Source organism: Salvelinus sp. IW2-2015, linkage group LG32, assembly GCF_002910315.2.
Source record: "Salvelinus sp. IW2-2015 linkage group LG32, ASM291031v2, whole genome shotgun sequence".
Lineage (NCBI taxonomy): Eukaryota > Metazoa > Chordata > Actinopteri > Salmoniformes > Salmonidae > Salvelinus > Salvelinus sp. IW2-2015.
The window spans coordinates 29,238,136-29,260,368 of NC_036871.1; the positions used below are offsets into that span (position 1 = coordinate 29,238,136).

At 40.5% G+C, this 22,233-nt stretch overlaps 1 protein-coding gene across 1 annotated transcript in view; it reads right to left on the reverse strand.

Moving 5' to 3' along the window:
* Positions 1-1,745: 1,745 nt before the first annotated feature.
* The window catches only part of LOC111956332 (parathyroid hormone/parathyroid hormone-related peptide receptor), a 73,111-nt gene continuing 52,623 nt past the window's right edge, over positions 1,746-22,233 (reverse strand). Inside the window, exons 5-13 of the mRNA XM_023976787.2 lie at positions 16,703-16,797; positions 11,967-12,153; positions 9,724-9,877; positions 9,101-9,161; positions 8,544-8,610; positions 8,287-8,381; positions 7,187-7,328; positions 6,684-6,725; positions 1,746-6,463 (exon numbers count right to left, since the gene is read on the reverse strand). Coding sequence (XP_023832555.1) covers positions 6,089-6,463; positions 6,684-6,725; positions 7,187-7,328; positions 8,287-8,381; positions 8,544-8,610; positions 9,101-9,161; positions 9,724-9,877; positions 11,967-12,153; positions 16,703-16,797 — 1,218 coding nt within the window. The 3' untranslated portion in view covers positions 1,746-6,088. The remainder of the gene's footprint in view (positions 6,464-6,683; positions 6,726-7,186; positions 7,329-8,286; positions 8,382-8,543; positions 8,611-9,100; positions 9,162-9,723; positions 9,878-11,966; positions 12,154-16,702; positions 16,798-22,233) is intronic.

Consider the following 22,233-nt stretch of genomic DNA (forward strand, 5'->3'; position numbering starts at 1 on the left):
CAGTGTTGCTTCCTAAGTGGACAGTTTGATTTCACAGAAGTGTGATTGACTTGGAGTTACATTGTGTTGTTTAAGTGTTCCCTTTTTTTTTTGAGCAGTGTATATATTAACATTTTTTAAATGCATTTTCCTTTATTATTTTCCCCTAACCCTATGATCCTTCCCCTCTAAGCCTACCATCCCTCCCCATTTTTTATTAATTTGTAAAAATATCTAAAAACACAATTCTACTTTGACATTATGTGGTATTGTAGGTAGGCGTGACACAACAAAACATGGAAATATTCAAGGGGTGTGAATACTTTCTCAAGGCACTGTACATCTTGAATTATTTCCATATATTTTAGATCTATTTGCTTTGCAGTAAAGTCTCATTCGATTGACATTTTAGTCATTTAGCAGACTCTCTTATCAAGAGCGACTCACAGTTAGTGCATTCATCTTAAGATAGCTAGGTGAGACAACCACATATCACAGTCATAGTAAGTACATTTTCCTCAATAAAGTAGCTATCAGCAAAGTCAGTGTGAGTAGTAAAAGATGAAGTGTGAGTGTTAGTTCATGAAAGGCAAGGGTGTTAGTTTTTATTTGTATTGTTTTTTTGGGGGGGGTGTATTTTTTGGGGGGAGGGTATTTTTTTAGGGGGGGGGGTTATTTAAGATACTCTTTAAAGAGTTAGGATTTCAAACATTTTCAGAAGATGGACAGGAACTCTGCTGTCCTAGCATCAGTGGGAAGCTCGTTCCTTCCTTGACCTGGGTTCACCTTACATTTTGATTGGTTCTCGGAGGTGGAGCAAACGAAACTCATAGCATAGAACAAACATAGTTATTTTGATGTTGTGTAGTACAGAGGCCATTTAGATTGTTATGTTTGTCGTGATCAATTACCAGGATTATGAAATCCTCTGGAGTGCAGATTGCCTACAGTACTTCATGGCCTTCTGGTAGATTCAAACTTAGTTAATCAAATATTTTTCTATTTCAAATACCCATAATTTGTTTCCCAGCCAGCCCAGTAAACGTATGAAACCTCATTAGTAGAATATATAGGCCGTGTTCATTAGAATGGAGAAAGACAGATGCGCATTCATTAGAATACTGTGACCCACTTAAGGTAGGGTTCGCTTTGCCGGGATTATATATTTTCCTTTCCACTTACCAGATATTATTGCTGTCAGAGGTCTTGATGATAACAAATGCTGTTGTTGCGGCCTCCAAGTGATTGTTCCCTCTTGTGCTTTTTATCATTCTAGCTGTAGTTGTGGAGAAAAAAGAAGCGGTAACAACAGTCTCAGGAAAAGTGGACGGTGACAAGGGGGAAAAGAAGACCAAGGGAAAGAAAGAGGGCAAGGGTGCCAAGGAGGAAAAGGATGATGAAAAGGAGGGATCAACTAAGAAAAAAGGAGAAAAAGGTGAAAAGGATGGAGGAAAGAAAGGAGAAGCAAGTCAAGTAAAAGGGAAGAAGATGGAGAAAGGAGGAAGTGATAAAGGAGGTGCGAAAGGAGGTGCAAAGGGGGGAGCCAAAAAACCGCCTGTGAAAAAGTGAACACTGGAAAAACACATTTATTTTTTTACTCGTCGATTTTTTTATACTTTTTGTAAATATGGAATGCGTATAATATTGTATATAATGAGAATAAAAGTACATATTAATTTCTTCAACCTGTATGTAAGTTCTTGTTAGAACAAGAACAGAATTACTATAGGATTGGAGTCATGTTTCAAATTCAATGAACACTTCAGTTACAGTACAATTGTACATTTTAATGTCTTATTCACAATACAATGATAAACATTAGATTGGAATTTTATTTTATTTTAAACCCACGTTTACATTTACAACATTGACTTCACTCAACCGACATTGAGTGAAAACAACCAGGTATGGTGTGTCCTATTTCAAACACAAACAGTCACACCCTCTCTACACATGGCATAAAGACTATTCATGAAAAATACCAACTCCTATCTCTTTGAGGACGGACACATTTTCAATATAAGATAAATAAAAAAACAATGAAAATTTAATTTTTACTTCCATGAGAGGTAATTTTCAAAAAAACGAGTACAATATTAGCTCTGTTAAGTATTGGCCTGTTTACATACTGAATTTAAAAAACAATAAATGTACATGATACAATCAATAAATCAAATCAAATTAAATGTTATTGGTCACATACACATATTTAGCAGATGTTATTGCGGAAGTAGTGAAATGCTTGTGTTCCTAGCTCCAACAATAGGAAATATAATAGGGTATTAAAGTGCTCAAATAAAAAAATAAAAAAATGATGTTTTCCTAATCAACACTGGCTCTACCATTGCCCCCTCCGAATCAAACATGGACATGTAAAGCTCAGACGGGCATACCTACAAAACATAATAATAATAATACTCCCAAACTTATTTACTTGCCAGTGGCATGTTTGTTGGCTGTAGGTTGGTTTAAGATAACCACTGTATAAGATAATGGGGATATTCTACTGTATTTTTCATTTTCTTGTTGGCTTAGATGGCATCTTTAGGTAACACTTTCTCTAATGGTATCCTTACATCACGCTTATATCACGCAACAGATCTTTGTGAGGCAGAAAATGATCTCCACCTTTATAGTTAGCTCTACTCTTCAGTATAAAAGATCATGTGCCCTAACCATATAAGACAATGACAATAAATAGGAATAGCAAGCCACACAGAGATCAGAAATTAAACGCACATTGGGATGGACAGGGTTGAAAACGTATATGAACTATTGGGAGGGATTGGAATGAAACGTACATTGGGATGGACAGGGTTGAAAACGTATAAATGAAACTATGGGACGGATTGGAATGAAACGTACATTGGGATGGACAGGGTTGAAAACGTATATGAACTATTGGGACGGATTGGAATGAAACGTACATTGGATGGACAGGGTTGAAAACGTATATGACCTATTGGGACGGATTGGAATGAAACGTACATTGGGATGGACAGGGTTGAAAACGTATATGAACTATTGGGACGGATTGGAATGAAACGTACATTGGGATGGACAGGTTGAAAACGTATATGAACTATTGGGACGGATTGGAATGAAACGTACATTGGGATAAGGCGTTGAAAACGTATATGAACTATTGGGACGGATTGGAATGAAACGTACATTGGGATGGACAGGGTTGAAAACGTATATGAACTATTGGGACAGATTGGAATGAAACGTACATTGGGATGGACAGGGTTGAAAACGTATATGAACTATTGGGACGGATTGAGAATGAAATGTACATTACGTGTTGGGACCTTGACATCTTTACACATAGCTTGGTGAATGAGTCTGTTTGTGCTTTAGCCAACTCCTCTCTGTGTTCTATGTGTTCATTCATTTTCATGCCAAACATACAGTACATACAGTAAGGCATGACAATGCTAGAAGAGTTGGCTACAGCACATACTGTACTGTATAGGACCAGGCTACTTGACACTCTCTAAAAGACACACATTCTGCTTCTGTGACAAACTAACAAACAAATCATTTTAACCCTTCACTTCACTCCGTGAACATTGTCTGGAAAGCGAACTGCAGTGTGATGTAACTGAAATGTAAAGTGTAACTAGACATATTTTCACAAAGTATATACTTCAGGAATAAGGCCTGAGGATGTGTGGTATATGGCTAATATAATATACCACGGCTAAGGGCTGTTCTTATACGCAATGCAACGCGGAGTGCCTGGACACAGCCCTTAGCCGTGGTATATTAGCCATACATCACAAACCCCAGAGGAGACTTAATGCTATTATAAACTGGTTACCAACGTAATTAGAGCAGTAAAACTAAATGTTTTATCATACCTCTTGGTATATGGTCTGATATACCATGGCCTTCAGCCAATCAGAATTCAGGGCTCAAACCACCCACTTTATAAATGTGGATATAGAGTAGTGGGGAGGGAACTGTAGGGTCAAAGTGTATACATGTGGATATACAGTAGCGGAGTGCAATTGAGTTCTTGACTCCCATCAACCTAAAGTCAATAAACTGCCACATTAACAGAATTACATGTGAGTATAGTGTAAATAGCTGTCTAATGTTATGTTATTACCTCTGATAGGCATTCTACTGAAATCTTAACTCTATGGTCCTGAATCCTCATAACAGTATGTTGTCTCTCACCTACAGTATATATCCAGTTTCAATGTTTTTACCACTAAATACAATATAAATCATTCTACATTTTCAACATCCCTTAACATTTTCAAAAGTCTGTACAAATATCAAATTATAGTTCTAATACATTTACATGACCTTTGATGCTATTTTAGCTCACAGCTAGAATGGATTTTATTATCATTGTAAACATTGTGACTTCTATGCAAATGCATACATACTGTATATACAAAAAGAGCAGCAAAACACTGGACTATATAAAACATAACAGTTGTGTGCTATTCAGTTCTGGTGTTCCTTCATACCGTCTCTTCATAAGTCTCCCTGGGAATTCTCCTGTGGAATTTGAGAATCCCTTGGAATTCCTCATCTAATTAACATTCCGTACATTTTTTTTACTGTTTTCTGCACCCTGAGTTTTGGAGAGGGTGCCTCCCTTTAAAATGTTAATAAAGTAGTTTTCTACAATTACATTATATAATAGCTATTTTTGTCCTCTTCGAGCTGTCTCTACCACTCCATTTCTCTCAAAACTTAAGGTCCAATGCAACCACTTTTATCTCAATAACAAATCATTTCTGGGTAACAATTAAGTACCTTACTTCAAAAAGAAACCAAAATTCCTTCTTAGCAAAGAGTAATTTCTCAAGCAAGCAAGAATTTTGCTCGGACTATCTGGGAGTGGTCTGAGTTGGGAGAGGAAAACTGAAAACGAGCTATTATTTGCAGAGAGGTTTGGAACTCTCTTTCTTATTGGTCTATTAACTAATTTACCCCCTGGTGACATTGCCAGGCAGGCCAAAATTCCATCCAACCAAAACAGGCAGATATTTCAGGCGGTCTTTTCAAACAGCTCTTACATTAAAAGGGCATTATCATCCTTTACACAATTTTGCAGTATTATTCCAACCTCAGAGTGTGGAAATATATATAAAACACAGGAAAAACACGTTTTGACTCCAATGGGCTCCAAGTTTCGGTTACTTTTGTGGCATTATATATTGTGAAATATAATATTATTATTGAAGAATGTAATCAACACATCATGGAAAAAGCATAACCTTCCATAGCCATTGAATATTAGGATAGTCTCTTTTAAATAGCAAAAATACAAACTGTACAAAAAGTTGATACTCATGGGGAAAAGTAATCCATTGGGCCTTTCTCCATATAAATCAACTCTAGAAGCCAGCACACCTCTGAAACTACAGACTAGCTCCAACTGATGCACTAGAATGGAGGGTTTAGAGGACCTGAGTTTTATTCCCTTTTAGCTACATCAAAGTGGGTTGGGTCAATTTACATCCACATTTTCAAACAAATTGAAACGTAGTGAGATCTCCCCAACCACGCAGGCAGAATCAACTGCAGCCAGGCATATTCTCATATCACTAGGAGTGCCTAATGTAGCAGATGTGAGCTAGTGAGCTGTATGCTAACTTAGCCATCTGCTACACTAACATAAGCTAACATGCTCCTGCCAGAATGAGGACCTATAGTATACAGTTGACACCTTCAGCCACAGGACCTGTGGACAATCAATGCTGTCTGTTTCAGTCAGACACATTAGCCTACTGTTCATCCACAGACCATGGTTGGGATTCATCCATTATAAAGTACTTGCTGCAACACATTGAAGGCAGTGAAATAAAATCAACTGAGAAGCTTGACTGGTCTATGTGGTGCTATGTTTCATGGGAAGATCTCAATTGCATACTCCTCGCGTCCTCTCTCCTCTTCTCCTTTTCAAAACTCATTGGATGAGAAAGCCAGAGGTCCCTCTGGAGACGAGGAGAGAGGACACAAGGAGTATGTAATTGAGATCTTTCCCATGACTCATTCCTACAGAGATTGTCCTCACAGTGGAGGCGCTATTGGCTGCCTGAAGGTCACATGACATGACCATCTCTCGCAAGAGGTCACATGATTGTCACATGACGGTCTCCCGCTCCTCCTCCACTACAGGCGAGGGTTTCTCCTCCTCAACAGAATGCGGTGGCACGTTACTGGATGGCTGCTCCTCCTCGGGAACATGTAACTCCTGTCCTGAGGAAGGGATGGAGTGCTCAGAGATGGAACCATTCTTCACATACCCCGGGAGATTCCGGTGCCCGTTGACGGTGACGGGGCCCCCAAGGCGCGTGGTGAGGTGCAGTGCCAGGGGCCCCCGGGCAGTGACGTTGGTTACACTGGTGTGAGACACCATAGGTCCATAACTATATGTGTTACTGCCACTACGGGCTTTACGTTTAAAGTCCAGCGCTAGTGTCCTCCTGCTCCACGATTTCTTAATTTCCGCTTGAACCTAAAGATGGAAAGAAATGAGATTGTCACTAAATAGATCTAATCTACTGTGACATACAATAATTGAGTCTCAGGTGTGTGCATGCTGTGACTGCAATTCATCTTGAACATTATATTATCTTTCAGGATTACATATTTTGTCTTAAATAAAATACTATAATGAGTCATTGCGGACATTTTCACAGAAATATATTAACAAAGTTGTTCAAAGTAGTCCTTACCTCCCCATTACAGAAACAATATATAATTGCAACAAAGAATCCCTGAAAAGGATAAAAAACATTATTACATTTTTGCTTAAGCCTCAAAGTTCACAGGTTGACCTGTGCATCTATCCAGAGCACTCTGGAAGAATGCCATGCAATCTAAAGTGACTTCTTCACGTCATTGATACCAGCTGCTTACTCTGAAAACACTGAGCTGTGCTCTCTCAAAATCTTAACTCATCACAGTTTAATCACAACTCAATAGCTAATTATGTGTAGCACACCACTAGAACAGATGTAGTGCCCCTTATTGGATATTTTTAAAGTACTGTAGTAGCCCATCGTTTCGGATCTATTGCTGGCTGCCTGTGACTAAACCCATATGCAGTAGTATATTCATTCATTCTTTCGTTCGTTTGTTCATTCATTCATTAGTTAGTTCGTTCATTAGTTTGTTCATTCATTCGTTCATCCATCCATCCATCCATCCATCTATGCTGTACAACATAAGTCGGTACCTGGAATGAATTGAAAAGCATCTCATAGTGCATCTGTATCTGCCATGGGACTTCAGTCACTTCAGTATAAGGCATGGCCATGAACACTATGTAGTGGACACCAAACAGTGGCATCAGGACCAATGTAGACTTCAACAGTTTCCTGAATAAATACAAGAAAATGTTCATAAGATTATTTTTTATTACAATCTACACTGAGTGTACAAAACAGAACACCTTCCTAATATTGAGTTGTACCCCCTTTTGCCCTCATAACAGCCTCAATTTGTGCAGCCATGGACTCTACAAGGTGTCAAAAGCGTTCCACAGGGATGCTGGCCCATGTGGACTCCAAAGCTTCCCACAGCTGTGTCAAGTTGGCTGGATGTCCTTTGGGTGGGGGACCATTCTTGATACACACAGGAAACGGTTGAGCTTTGAAAACCCAGCAGCGTTGTAGTTTTTGACACACTCAAACTGGTGCGCCTTGCACCTACTACCATACCCCTTTCAAAGGCACTTAAATATTTTTTCTTGCCCATTCACCCTCTGAATGGTACACATACACAATCCATGTCTTGTCTAAAGGCTTCTGTAACCTGTCTCCCCCCATTCATCTACACTGATTGAAGTGGATTTAACAGGTGACATCAATAAGGGATCATATCTTTCACCTGGTCAGTCTATGTCATGGAAAGACAGATTGTCATGTTTTGTACACTCTATGTATTTATTGGCATTTTGCCCCATTGTTCATAAAACATTTTTTTGCCAGCTACAAATATAATCTACTGTACCTTTAATCTACAGTGCTGTACAGATTTCAATGTGATTATTATTATTATACTTTTAACATTTATTTTTAGATTTACTGTGCGTGACATTTATTGTAATGAGGAGATTAAGTTTGATGTTATCATGGTCATTCACTGCATTATGCATTTTCATACATACTACGTATCACTGACATTACTGGTGGCATGTTTCGGTGTGATAAAGATTCTATATTTCTATCAGCATGCTGGAGATAAAACAGAATACAAATGTATATAAGGAATACAAAATGTCATGATGAAACAGTCAGGGAAGGAGGAGCAGTCAGTCAGAGTAATGCTTCTTACCTGTACTGCTGTCTTGTGTCACATCTGCCAGCATTTGTCTCTCGAAGTTTAGTGGCCAGAACTCGTATTATATTCAGGAACAGCATAAAATTCACCTTTAAAAACAGAAAATTACACAATGTAGAACACCAAGGCCAAATCTCTCAAAAAGCAAATGGTGGTCATAGTGGTAAGTAATTGTGGTAAGTAAACGTGTCAATCGAAAACGTTAAATGCCATTACGCCAATTAAGATTTTCAATTGACATGTTTACTTACCACTATTGCTGTTAGAATGGGCACTTGTACGATCCACTTCAGATTGCCTGCACTTAGATCCCAGCACCTGCAAGTGATAAACAGGGCATTTATGAAAAACTAATACAGGTAGGTATAATTGTTTATCTAATCACTTTCAGGATCTGATCTGTTTCGGTTTATCCTAGTGTAGCAACAACACATGGGGAAGTTGGCAGTGCTTACAGTCTGTTCCTAGGCTCTAAGTCCTAGGCTGGAATTCTATCCAACCAGCCATGGCAATGTTTACACATGGTCCTTGTACACAAACTACTTCCTCCGTACACACATTTCCTATCCTGAAAACTGTCAGAATCTACCTGTGAGAGGTACTACTGTGTAAATACTACAATGCGTGTTTCTATGAAATTGAGGATGTACACTCACACCCTTAAATGTTCTAAGAATCTAAGAGGATTCTGGAACACGTTCTAAGGTCCTGTTTCACATTCCCATGAAAGATTCTGGCAAATGTACAGTACTATGTGTTTAGAGCTGACATCATCAATGACGAATTGGGATTTTAGCGCAGTACTTACTCTGTGTCTGCCAAGGTGGCTCTCACACTCGCCCACACTGTCACAAACATAGCTGGGACCCCTGTAAATCAACAACAACAAACATAAAAAAGATCTCAAAACAACTAAACAGCCGAGACCCCTGCAGAACAGAGCATAATTATTTGCAATCACACAAACAATGATTCAAAAACAAAATACAGTCATTTTCTTCCAATTATCATTGTGGATTCAAGTAAAAATTACCCTTGTAATATACTGCTAATATAATGTCGTTTTTCGGATTCTTGCAGCGAGGCAATTGGGTGACACAACATCCACATTGTATGCGCTGTGCTTACATAACAGATACACACAGTGTGTACAATGCAGGAGCCGTACAGCCGAGTTTTCTGAACTCTTCTTGAGTTCTGATTATAGTAGTACTCACACAGTATGTGTGAAACCAATGAATTGTAGATAATTGTGGAATCAACAATATTATCAGCTTTCTTCTAAACCTTCCTCGAAACATTATAACATTGGAATGGCTTTTGAAATTGATTGATTAATACATCTGTCTGGGATAGTTCGTTTAGCTTATTTTTTGACTTCATAGCAGTGAATCTGCAGTAAAACCTCCAAAGAATTCTGTGACCACTCACCCCATCCAATTAGAGTGAATCCCCAGAGGTACTTCCTGTCTGAGAAGAAGGTCATGAAGATGAGGCTGTGGAGGTACAGTCCCTCTACTAGGATCCAATAGTAGTTGGTAGCCAGGAAATATAGGAACAGGGTCACTGCCACCTTACAGCCAATCTAAAGGAAACAACAGACAAATACATCAAATATACTGAACTTACTAAGCATCCTTAAATACAGCAGCCTATTTCATGTTCACAAGCACTTGTAGATGAATGACTAATGACTTCCAACACCTTGAGACCTAGGCACTATAAGGTTCTATCTGATCTTTAGATGGTTTTTCATATCTCTGTGAAGTAAACATTTTGAAAAAGTAAATTTTAAGTGAAAAAAATATATATTTGCATGAACCAATTTGAACTTTGTGATATAAGGTTCTACCTGCAAACCAATCACAAGCCTGAACAAATACAAAACTAATCAGAACGCATGTCTCCATCTCCCTCTAAGTATGATCTAGCCTAGTCTAGCCAGCAATAATGGCACGCAAGCAAAAAAACAACACTGTCAGAAATCTTACAGTAAATTATATCACATGGTTGTTCAGCGATGACAGTAATTCATCTGAGGATCATAATACATGTCTTAATGTATTTGATGATGTGTTCTGACTCTATCTTGATGCAATAGTTTTATTCTATCATTTATGCTATTCAAATAGCTAAAATCTTCTTAAAAACTGAACATGTCTAATTCAGAAGTGTCAGTTCGAACCTTATGGCTGAACCCAGATTGACATTTCAGAGCCATAAGGTTATATCCGCAATTGCACTAAAGAAACGGATTTATAAATGTCTCAGGATTTTGATACTCTGCACTTTAGGTACCTTTAAGGTGAGGACCTTAATGGGTAACAAAAGAAGAACTCACTACAAAACAGTTCTGAGATCTGGCATGTGAAAACTTTTATGCTCAATATCTCAGAACTATGCTTTGGGCAGATAGAACCTTGTGCCTTAATCACACCTACAGCATCATTGCGCAAAATGGTACGCAGCACCGTCTGGATATGTGTGAAACAGAAGTTTACCATTCACCTTCTGTTACCATTTCTGTCGAGCCGTCTAAGCATACATTTTGACGCATACGTTCGATAAATCCAACGTATGCACCACACAGAACGCACTGCAACTGCCTCTGCAGCGACATGCTGCAAGGCAAACGCACCATTCCATTGGAAGTGAACGTAGTTCTGGTGAACCAAAATGCAATGACGCTGTCATTGTGATCGAGGCACTATAGTCTCATGGTCACGACCTGTCAATCGCAGAACCAATTCAGAATGCCTTGGATCTTCTTATAGTGTGACCTGAAGCCATTTTGAATCCTTATAATCTACTCTTGCTTCGCACTGTTATATAGTTATTCTGCTGGGTTGGTGTGACATACAGAAACTCTAAGGGTAGTGTGTACATTGACAAATGTGAAATCACTTTGTAGTGAGTAAACCAACATTCAAGCCTGTCCAGGATGAAACCTTAACCTCTAGGTTCCAATCACGGTTTGAACAATTAAAGATGTATTCTAATCCTAATGAATACTGTGTGTTGTTCCAATCTGTAGATGCTGATCAACTGTAAACAACAGGGAATCCCTGGAGGTTCAGCCTGTGTATGCCACGAGAGAAGCCCACCTCTATGCCTGTCTATTCTACCAGAGTACTTTGAAGTCCATAGCTGATTCCTTCAGCCTTGCATGCTCACTCTAGCTAGGGATATTACACGCGAGCCAAGAGAGACTTAGCCTTTTCTCCTCCTCTCTCTCTCTCTCTCTCTCTCTCTCTCTCTCTCTTCTTGTTTTATAATCATTAGGCAAGTCTTTCCCAGTAGCATTTACTTTTTTTCTAATTTAGAAATGCTGCGAGAGACAGTAATGAAAAAATAATAATTATAATGAAAAGGCCGATGACTCATAATACTGAATGCTGGAACGACTTTAGTAAGTCATATCCAATAGTCCCTGGATTACACTGATCACTATATCCTTAGAGGAAGGCCTTTTACAACGATCCAACCAATTTACAATGGACCTCTCAAAATAACAAAGTTATAGAATTTGTAAACAACAAGTATTCCAGAATTTGTTTTCTATGGAAATAATTCACAGTTGCGTTTGGTCAGTGACTTAACTACATTAGCCTGCTACCTACTATTCTCGCGCACCAAACTTCCTATAGTCTGGGGAGAAAAGATTAGGCACTTACAAACTGGGTTTTGTTAGCTGGAGGAGCCTCAGTGATGGACTTGAGATCTTCCACACTGACTCTCTCCATATCTTCTAGAGCAGAGCCAGAGTACAGCACCACGTCCTTTACGAAGATGCTGATGCCTCGGAGCATGAAGGACACAAACAGGTGCATGTGGATGTAGTTCCTGGTACAATGCAACCGCCTGGCAGAGAGGAGAGGAGAAAAAGATCATATAAATGATGATATAATCTGCACCGTGATATGCAATCATCATGTTGGGGTAATTATAAGTTATACTGTTGGCTTCTTCATACCAAAGACAATCATTGAAAAATACATAAATCCTTGTGCAAAACATCAGAGAATGTGTTGCTACTAAGCCATTACTACACTAGGAACCCATGTTGAAATGTTATCAAGGTGGTAAGTGTGTGGAGGGGTGAAGGTTTTCCACAGTGAGTGTGCGTGTGAACAGTATATGTGTGTGAATGTGGGTGTGTGTTTTCACACTCTTCAGAAGAGTATCAAATCAAAATCAAATGTATTTATATAGCCCTTCTTACATCAGCTGATGTATCAAAGTGTTGTACAGAAACCCAGCCTAAAACCCTAAACAGCAAGCAATGCAGGTGTTGTCACGCCCTGGCCTTAGTATTCTTTGTTTTCTTTATTATTTTAGTTAGGTCAGGGTGTGACATGGGGTATGTTTGTGTTTTGGGTGTTTATTATGGTAAAGGGGGTGTTGGTTTTAGTGTATGGGTTTGTGTGGAGTGTATGTGTCTAGTATTGTCTATGGTTGAGTGTAGGTGTTTAGGAAAGTCTATGGTTGCCTGATTTGGTTCTCAATCAGAGACAGCTGGTTATTGTTGTCTCTGATTGGGAGCCATATTTAAGGCAACCATAGGCTTTAGATGTTTGTGGGTAATTGTCTATGTTGAACGTTTGTAGCCTGTGTGTGTGTGCACTACGTTATTTAGCTTCACGATCGTTTGTTGTTTTGTATAGTTTGTGTAACTGTTTCGTTTTCATCTTCGTCGTTATAAATAAAGAAGATGGCTTATTTTCCAAATGCTGCGTTTTGGTCCGTCTCTCTTCCACACGATCGTGACAGGTGTAGAAGCACGGTGGCTAGGAAAAACTCCCTAGAAAGGCCAAAACCTAGGATAAACATAGAGAGGAATCAGGCTATGAGGGGTGGCCAGTCCTCTTCTGGCTGTGCAGGGTGGAGATTATAACAGAACGTTGGCCAAGATGTTCAAATGTTCATAAATGACCAGCATGGTCAAATAATAATAATCACAGTAGTTTTCGAGGGTGCAACAAGTCAGCACCTCAGGAGTAAATGTCAGTTGGRTTTTCATYGCCAATCATTGAGAGTATCTCTACCACTCCTGCTGTCTCTAGAGAGTTGAAAACAGCAGGTCTGGGACAGGTAGCACGTCCGGTGAACAGGTCAGGGTTCCATAGCCGCAGGCAGAACAGTTGAAACTGGAGCAGTAGCACGGCCAGTTGGACTGGGGACAGCAAGGAGTCATCATGCCAGGTAGTGCTGATCATCATAATTAGAGCCAGCTGAATTCCTCGCTGACTATAATAAAACTACTGATTTAGGGGATTGAAAAGCACAAATATTGAATGAACCTCGCCCACCGTAGCCATTTGGTCCCTGGTTCATTGAGTGAGGGATTTATTTTATAAAGGTATTTGGTATTTGGTGGTAATTGTAATGTTGCAGGGTGGCCAACATCCTCCTGGAGATTCCAGAAGAGCTACTGTGCGTGCAGGCGATTGCTCCAGCCCTGCTCGAAAACCCCACATTATAAAAAATAAGCTGCTCAACAGGACCTTGATAAGATGACTAAGATGACTGGTGTCTTTGAGCAGGGTTGGGTGAAGATTCTTCACAGCCAGTAGCTCTCCAGATGGACGGTTGACGGACCACATGTGTTTTATACAGTAGCCTATCAGTGCAGCATTATACTTTGTGGGGGGTTAAGTGCCTTGCTCAAGGCCACAACGGCAGGAGATACAATACATGGGCTCAGAGACCAGCAGCGTTCCATTGTCAACACCAGTGATCATAATGAATGTACTGTATTTTGTGAAGTGGTTTCTTGCATCAAAAACGCAATGTTCAGTCACCTTTTTGGCCCATGGTGTGACAGACCATACAAGTGATTTAAGCTTTCGGACAAGTAAAAGATCAGTTCTACTTGTCCGAAGGACAGGTGGCTAAAAAAGTTCATGTCAAGCCCTGATGTATTGAGCAGATCAAAGAGCATGTGAATTTCCTCCCAGACAAGCAAGTTTATCTGTCACATTATCCTCAAAATATCCCTTGTCAACATCTTTAAATCATAGGGAGCTATATAATAAGTGACAGCAGAAAACTCATGAATCATTATTCGCTCATTATTTGCTTGTGACTAACCTCTGTAGTCAAACCAATAGGTAACCTGGCTATTAGACAAGCTCTGCTTTGGGGAATATTGATTTATGAAGTTGTGAGGGAAAATCATATTGTATGTGAACCCGTGGAGGCTGCTGAGGGGAGGACAGCTCATAATAATGGCTGGCACGGAGTGAACGGAATGGAATCTGATACCATTCCACTGATTCCGCTCCAGCCATTACCAAGAGCCCGTGCTCCCCAATTCAGGTGCCACCAGCCTCCTGTGAGGAGAACAGTCCCCCAGTGCATTGGGTGAAGGGGAGGAACACTACTGCTAATGTGCAGTATGTATCACTTGGTCTCTCCCCAGAAAACGTTTATGAACCTGCCTCTCTCGTGTCCGAGGGTTTTAAAAGCCTGACGTTAAATGGAAGAGGGAGCCGTGGCTGGAGTGCTCCTGAACATGCTGCTGGATCGTCAGCCCAGACATCCACGGACCCCTGAGACGCCTTATTAAACTCATTTGCCTTGCATATGACTCATTTGGCCCGTAGATTTCCTGGTGCCAGTTTAGGGGCTTTCTCTCTTAAAACATTGGTTTACTCCCTAAGTCACGCAGAGCGGAACGTTTGTAAACACGACTTTACACCAATTCCTGGACCTGATTCACTGTAAAATGTCAAATTAATTCAAGGATTAGCGTTTATGCTGTTGAATATGAGTCATATGTTGTTCTAAGGCAATGATAAGAACAAAGTAACTCTCTCTAGAAAATCCAACCAGTCAATTCACTACATATAAAATTGACTGTCAGAATTTATTTGCCCTTTCAGCCCACCTGAAAGGTTTCAGCCTGTAGATGACAGTATTTTGATGAGGCTGAAACTGCACACCAATATATTAACGATATCTTCATATAAACATCGCACTAAGTAGACAGAATAACAACAAACACTAACCACAGCTTTCCTATAGATCTCTATGGCCTGAGATCAATAAGTATGAAAATAACTAAGAATATAAATGTCAGCAAGATGAGGCACGTACCACAATCCCACACTGGCCCCAAGGCAACAACCTCAAATGCAGCTATCTCTAATCCTTTTGAAAGTCAAACGCTCATGGAAAAGGCAAAGGTAAAACATGATAAACTCAGCAAAAAAAGAAATGTCCTCTCACTGTCAACTGCGTTTATTTTCAGCAAACTTAACATGTGTAAATATTTGTATGCCATAACAAGATTCAACAACTGAGACATAAACTGAACAAGTTCCACAGACATGTGACTAACAGAAATTGAATAATGTGTCCCCTAACAGTCAGTATCTGGTGTGGCCACCAGCTGCATTAAGTACTGCAGTGCATATCCTCCTCATGGACTGCACCAGATTTGCCAGTTCTTACTGTGAGATTTTACCCCACTCTTCCACCAAGGCACTTGCAAGTTCCCTGACATTTCTGGGGGGAATAGCCCTGGCCCTCACCCTCCGATCCAACAGGTCCCAGACATGCTCAATGGGATTGAGATCCGGGCTCTTCGCTGGCCATGGCAGAACACTGACATTCCTGTCTTGCAGGAAATCACGCACAGAACGAGCAGTATGGCTGGTGGCATTGTCATGCTGGAGGGTCATGTCAGGATGAGCCAGCAGGAAGGGTACCACATGAGGGAGGAGGATGTCTTCCTTGTAACGCTCAGCGTTGAGATTGCCTGCAATGACAACAAGCTCACCCCAGACCATGACGGACCCTCCACCTCCAAATCGATCCCGCTCCAGAGTACAGACCTCGGTGTAACGCTCATTCCTTCGACGATAAATTCGAATCCGACCATCACCCCTGGTGAAATAAAACCGCGACTCGTCAGTGAAGAGCACCTTTTGCCAGTCCTGTCTGGTCCAGCGACGGTGGGTTTTTGCCCATAGGCAACGTTCATTTTTCCTTACTCTTTGTTGTCTCATATTCACAGTGCTTTTACTATTTCCCAACGGCATTGTTTAAATATGTATGCTCAGCAGCACTCCATAAAATATTAAACCACAGTTGTCCTGATTTTAATGGAAGGTACCAATATCATTACTGTGACACTAACCCTAATCTCTGTCCCACTCGGACCGTTTATTCACCCAGCCCTCAAGCCGTGGAAGATAAAATATTAACTGAGAAAGGAATTTTTCCAAAGGCAACAAGGTCCCGTGTGGCTCAGTTGGTAGAGCATGGCGCTTGCAACGCCAGGGTTGTGGGTTCATTCCCCACGGGGGGACCAGGATGAATATGTATGAACTTTCCAATTTGTAAGTCGCTCTGGATAAGAGTGTCTGCTAAATGACTTAAATGTAAATGTAAGTAGATCACTCACCGGAAATAACCTAGGATGACCACAGCCACCATAAGTGATCCCAGAGAGATGGAGTATCCTACTGTATAGATGAGGTACAGACGGTCAAACACTTCCTGTTGAGAGAGACAAGGACATATGAAGGAGAAACATTAGAGAGATGGAGGACCCAGCTGTCTAGATAAGGTACAGTCAGTCAAACACCTCCTGTTGGGACAAGAGAGACAAGGATACATGTTGTTTGTCATATCATGTACTGTGTACTCGGAGGTGTCAGCCTACTTACAGTAGTTTAGTTGAGGAAGTGATAGAAGTGATAGATGTTTGATAAATCCATGACTAGTATGTGCCTGGTGTGCTAGATTGATCATTTTACAATACATAAAACATGGCTATACAGTCATTGACCGATGACTTTCCAATTACACAATATTGTCCCCATACATTTATTGATAATGTCAAGCTATCATGGGCCTCTGTGCCTTGTGTGCTACATTTATCATTTACAATATGTACAACCTACCATTCCAATGACACAATATTGTCCCGATAAATCTGTGATAAATAAGTTACACATTTCATGCTTTCCAGAAGCACTGAGGATAATGTTACTCTTGACAAACAACTCACAGTCATTTTATATATCTTGTATTCTAATTTGCAATGTACTATGTATTAGACTTAGATATTGTGTGTATGTACTGACATGTAGGCTGTGTGACATTTTAACTATATGTAGTTCAGTCCTTGACGAATAATGTTCTGTACTATGTATTATGTCATGTTTCATGTGGATCCCAGGAATAGAAGCTGCTTCTTTTGCAGTGGCTAATGGGGATCCTAATAAATACCAAATACCAATAGAGTTGCAGGCTACACATTGCAACATAGAAAACTGCTGTGGACCGAAAACTAAACAGCCTGCATACCAAAGGTCAGAGAAGCTTATGTCAATGTGTGCAACCATTCCAAGGTCAAAGGTCATGCCATGGTGTGCGACCGTTCCAGGCCTCTAATTAGTTTCTAAATGAAATGGGGTGCATTGCTTCTGACAGCGAGCTGCCCCCCAGACGACTAAAGCCCACCAGGCAATAAGGCTGCCCACCAAGAGACTGACTGAGATGACTCCAGGTTTCTAATAAACTGAACATTTGGCTTGAGAGATGTGCCGCGCTCACAAAAGCCTGGGTGAGGTGCGGAGAGTGCTGGGGCTTCCAGCAGGAGATTACAGCACAGAGCAAGCAGCCAGAGGACATACTGCTGGAGAGGCGAGAAGCTAGCACACCTGGGTTCAAATAGGACTTGTTTTCTTTCAAATACTTTAGCTGCACTTGATTTAGCTAGCCTGGCGTAATGGAACCAACAGCATAGTTCCAGAATAATACACTTTGCCCATCTGGCTCTCCAGGTAGGCTCAATCAACCCTCAAAGTATTTGCAAGAAAACGGATACTGTTTGAATCTAGGTCTGGCCTCCAGCTAGCTACCCGTGGTCCCTGTATCAACACAGCCTAGTGGAGGGGCTACTCTGGGGCCTGCTGTAACCAGAGCCTCCTCCACTGCTGTTATCATTTAGGGATGGAGACCCAGCGCCAAACCAAAGGGTTCCTAAGTTGTGGTGCGCGGCTGAAAGGTTTCATTGCTGCTGCTATGAATCCTGGAACCGGGAGACCATTGGCATAAACATTCAAAGTCGAAAAAGGAGGAAAATTAGGGGGCCTCATCAAAATGTGGATGGATACCCACACTCTCCTCCACCCAAAACCTTAATGTTGAGAGCCACATTTAAAAGAAGGAGAGAATGCAGGTGGGGAGAGACCAGAGAAATGTTGGGGTTAACAGGAGAAAAAGCTGCATTGAGCAGCACTGAAGAGAAAACAGATCCTATTGGGAAGAAAAAACATTGGACAGTAAAAATCACAAACGCTGAATGTCTGCTCTTTGTTTTATCTGATGGCCCACTTCTCCTATGCTCTCTGGCCCTGTCTTTGTCAGCTGAGCAGATCTCGTCACTATCCAACCTAGGATCTTCATTTTATCACCCTGTTGCAGTAGAACTTTCCTGCAAACGTGTAGTGTATTTGAGGTTTAAAAAGGCTTCTGAAGTTAGTAGTCAACTCAGGGATTCAAACCAGCAACTTTTCAGTTACTGGCTCAACGCACTTAACCACTAGGCTACCTGTCACCCTAGCTTTACCTTCATTCAACAGATTCTTACAATCTGATATGATTCCTGTAGGTGTAACGGCTTTCCTCCTCCTCTTCATCAGAAGAGGAGGAGCAGGGATCGAACCAAAATGCAGCTGAGTTTGAACACATAATTTATTAAAGAAAACACGAACTTGACTAAACTAACAAAAACAACAAACGGTGTAGACAGACCTAGACGACGAACTTACATAAAACAAGAAGAACGCACGAATAGGAAACATAGGCTACACAAATGAACGAGGAACAAACAAACCGAAAACAGTCCCGCGTGGTGTACAGACACAGACACGGAAGACAATCACCCAACAACGAACACTGTGAAAACACCTACCTAAATATGACTCTTAATTAGAGGAACGTCAAACACCTGCCTCCAATTAAGAGCCATACCAGGCAACCCATAAACCAACATAGAAACAGAAAACATAGAATGCCCACCCAAACTCACGTCCTGACCAACTAACACATATATACAAACTACAGAAAATAGGTCAGGAACGTGACAGTAGGCCTCTTCCCCTGACTTAAATGGAATGGAGATGGAATGGATTGTCAGAAAATAAGGGTACATGACTGGCACCTCTCTCCCAAAATAATACAAAGTGCTGTAGCCAGGATTTCGAGGGAAATATTCAACATGTGGAAATAGATTTTTTCAACACTGATTTTTTTCAAAGCAGCTTTAATCATAGAAAGATGACTGATACTGATATATAGTTCCTTGCTTTATTCTGCAGTTATCACAGAGGTCATTCCAATTTCATTACATTCCATTCAGTAGTCCTTTACACTCACTCACTCGGTATGAAACTGGCAGATTTGGTCACTGATAAGCGCCTAAATGGAACACAGTGGCTGTACAGTAACAATGCTATACATCAGGGGTTCTCAACACTTTTTGGATCCGGGGACCGGACAAAGACTTTGGCAGTGCATGGCAGTATGAACCAACTCTCGGGCCCTGGAAAATACATTTTAAAATCCGGCTCTTAGCAATGTAGAGAAAATTTTGCAGTTTTCAGCTAATTTCACAAAAATTCTACACATTTTGTCATGGGCAGAGAGATGTTTTGTTGTTGTAGCTTTAAAGCTAATATCCTGCAATTCTACAAATGTTGCCAAGATTTGCAGTTTTAAAATTACAGTGCATTGCAAGAAGTATTAAGTTGAAATTTGTATAATTGGTGGAGTATTGTGGATACCAATATCCTGTGAGCCTACCAGGCTCATGTTGCCCAGGGTTAAGAACAGAAATGGTAGATTAATAATATTACATTGTATGTATAGTATTACACCCTCATAACTTATTCCAAGGATGTTTAATCTGTTGTTATTAGTCAAATGTATATTTTTAAAAAATACACTGAGTGTACAAAACATTGGAACACTTCCTAATATTGAGTTGTACCCCTTTTGCCCTCAGAACAGCCTCAATTCGTTGGAGCATGGACTCGCAAGGTGTCGAAATCATTCCACAGGGATGCTGGCCCATGTTGACTCCAATGCTTCCCACAGCTGTGTCAAGCTGTGCAGGCCGCAATTGTAAATGAGAACTTGTTCTCAACTTGCCTACCTGGTTAAATAAAGGTGTTCCTAATGTTTTGTAAAACGCAGTGTATGATAAAGGCTTAGGGTCTCGCTGCTATACAGAGCTGTATAAGATTTGAACCGCGTTCTAATTGTTAGCATTATGCAGGAATGGAAGATGTCCCTTCCCTCCTGCTAATTGGATTTAAAAATATATATTTTGTTGTCTGAGCGAGAGGAATGCTGTAAATTAAGAGCATTTGATGTGTTCTGAAATATCAGACGTTGAACATTATAATAAATACCGCTTGATGTCATACAAGCAAACCATACACCCGTGTGTCCAAATGTGCAATTCAATATTTCAATATGATAAAAACTCATGTAATTTACAGTATCAACATTTCTGATCACTTTGTTGATGTGCAGTTCCAAGGATAACAAGGCATTTACCCTGGGGTTGTTCTGAACAGAATGAGTCTAAGCCTTTCAAATTATGCCCACTCTGACCCAGATTGTGATTTATAATGGACCGTTTTTAGATTGCGTGAACAACAACAGTAATTGGTAGCAATGCAGGACTAATGTTACAAACAAAAGTGTGCTTCAGTTCCTCAAGACATACATACTAGGAGAGCTAAAATAAAAGAAGTAAATTAAGACTGTTCTTTGAGTCATAAAATTGCATTGAAGTTACCTGTCACACCAATTAGGCCTCACTCATTCCCTTGTCATTTCTTTGTCATGTTGCACCTACACCACACATTTGCCATGAATATTCTTATAATGTTATTGAATATGTCCAGAGTATTTTCAGATTCATAATTGTCAAATGCTGCGAACAGTGCAGCGTAATGTTTGGATTCAGTCTCGTGTCAGGTGAACTGTTGCGTCCTCAATTTTGGTCCAGTAATTTCCCAATAATCTCCAAATATGTCCCCTTTAAATGTAATCATGGTTATGGTTATGCTTCTCATATTTCTTATGTTAGAAACATTTCTATTTGGCCCTATCCATATAGGCCAATTCCCACGATGTAACGGGTTAAACCCCTTGGCCCTCAATAACCGTTATTAGAGGTGTTCATTTCAATGATCGATGGATTTCCTTAACACTCAGTTCTATGCCAGTGGACAGTGGGCTGCCATGGGTTAGTTTGTCTGCTCTGTCACTGGGCCTTGATAAGGAGGCGGTAGGTAATCAGCCCTTGAATGCAAGTATGGGTCGCTGCAGCCCATGGAGACCGGAGTATGGGTGACTGGGTGTGTCGAAGAGAGTAGGTGTGTGGAAAGCGAATAAACTAATTGGGGCAGATTTGTTGCCACTCACACCATTTTGTGTGGCCGATTGGGGTGCACGACGAGTCGATAAGCCAGCGACCAGTGAACCAGTGTTGTATTGACGTGCCTGCGACCTGAGAATGCTTCCTATTGGGTAACACGGTCGTGTCACCGGCGGTAGCTAACATGGCAATTGATTCACCTCCCATCAATTTATTTCAAGTAGGATAGCAGCCTACACAATACATAACTAACATGGATAACCATATAGATACATCACCTTGATACATCGTACATACAGTCTACTACTCAATGGGGAGGCATGAACGGCAACATCACCGGGACACAGTGCCTTTCGCTCAGCTTGACAAGCACTTCTGTCCGGCAAAGGCTGGGGAAGTAGCTACCTAGTAGCCAATATCAGGGTGACAGTAAGCACACGCATACAAAGCACTGTACACCCATCTTCAGTACTTTTAATCCAAAATAAAATAATTCTCTGTTTTATACTGAAATGTACAATTTATTTGTGTAA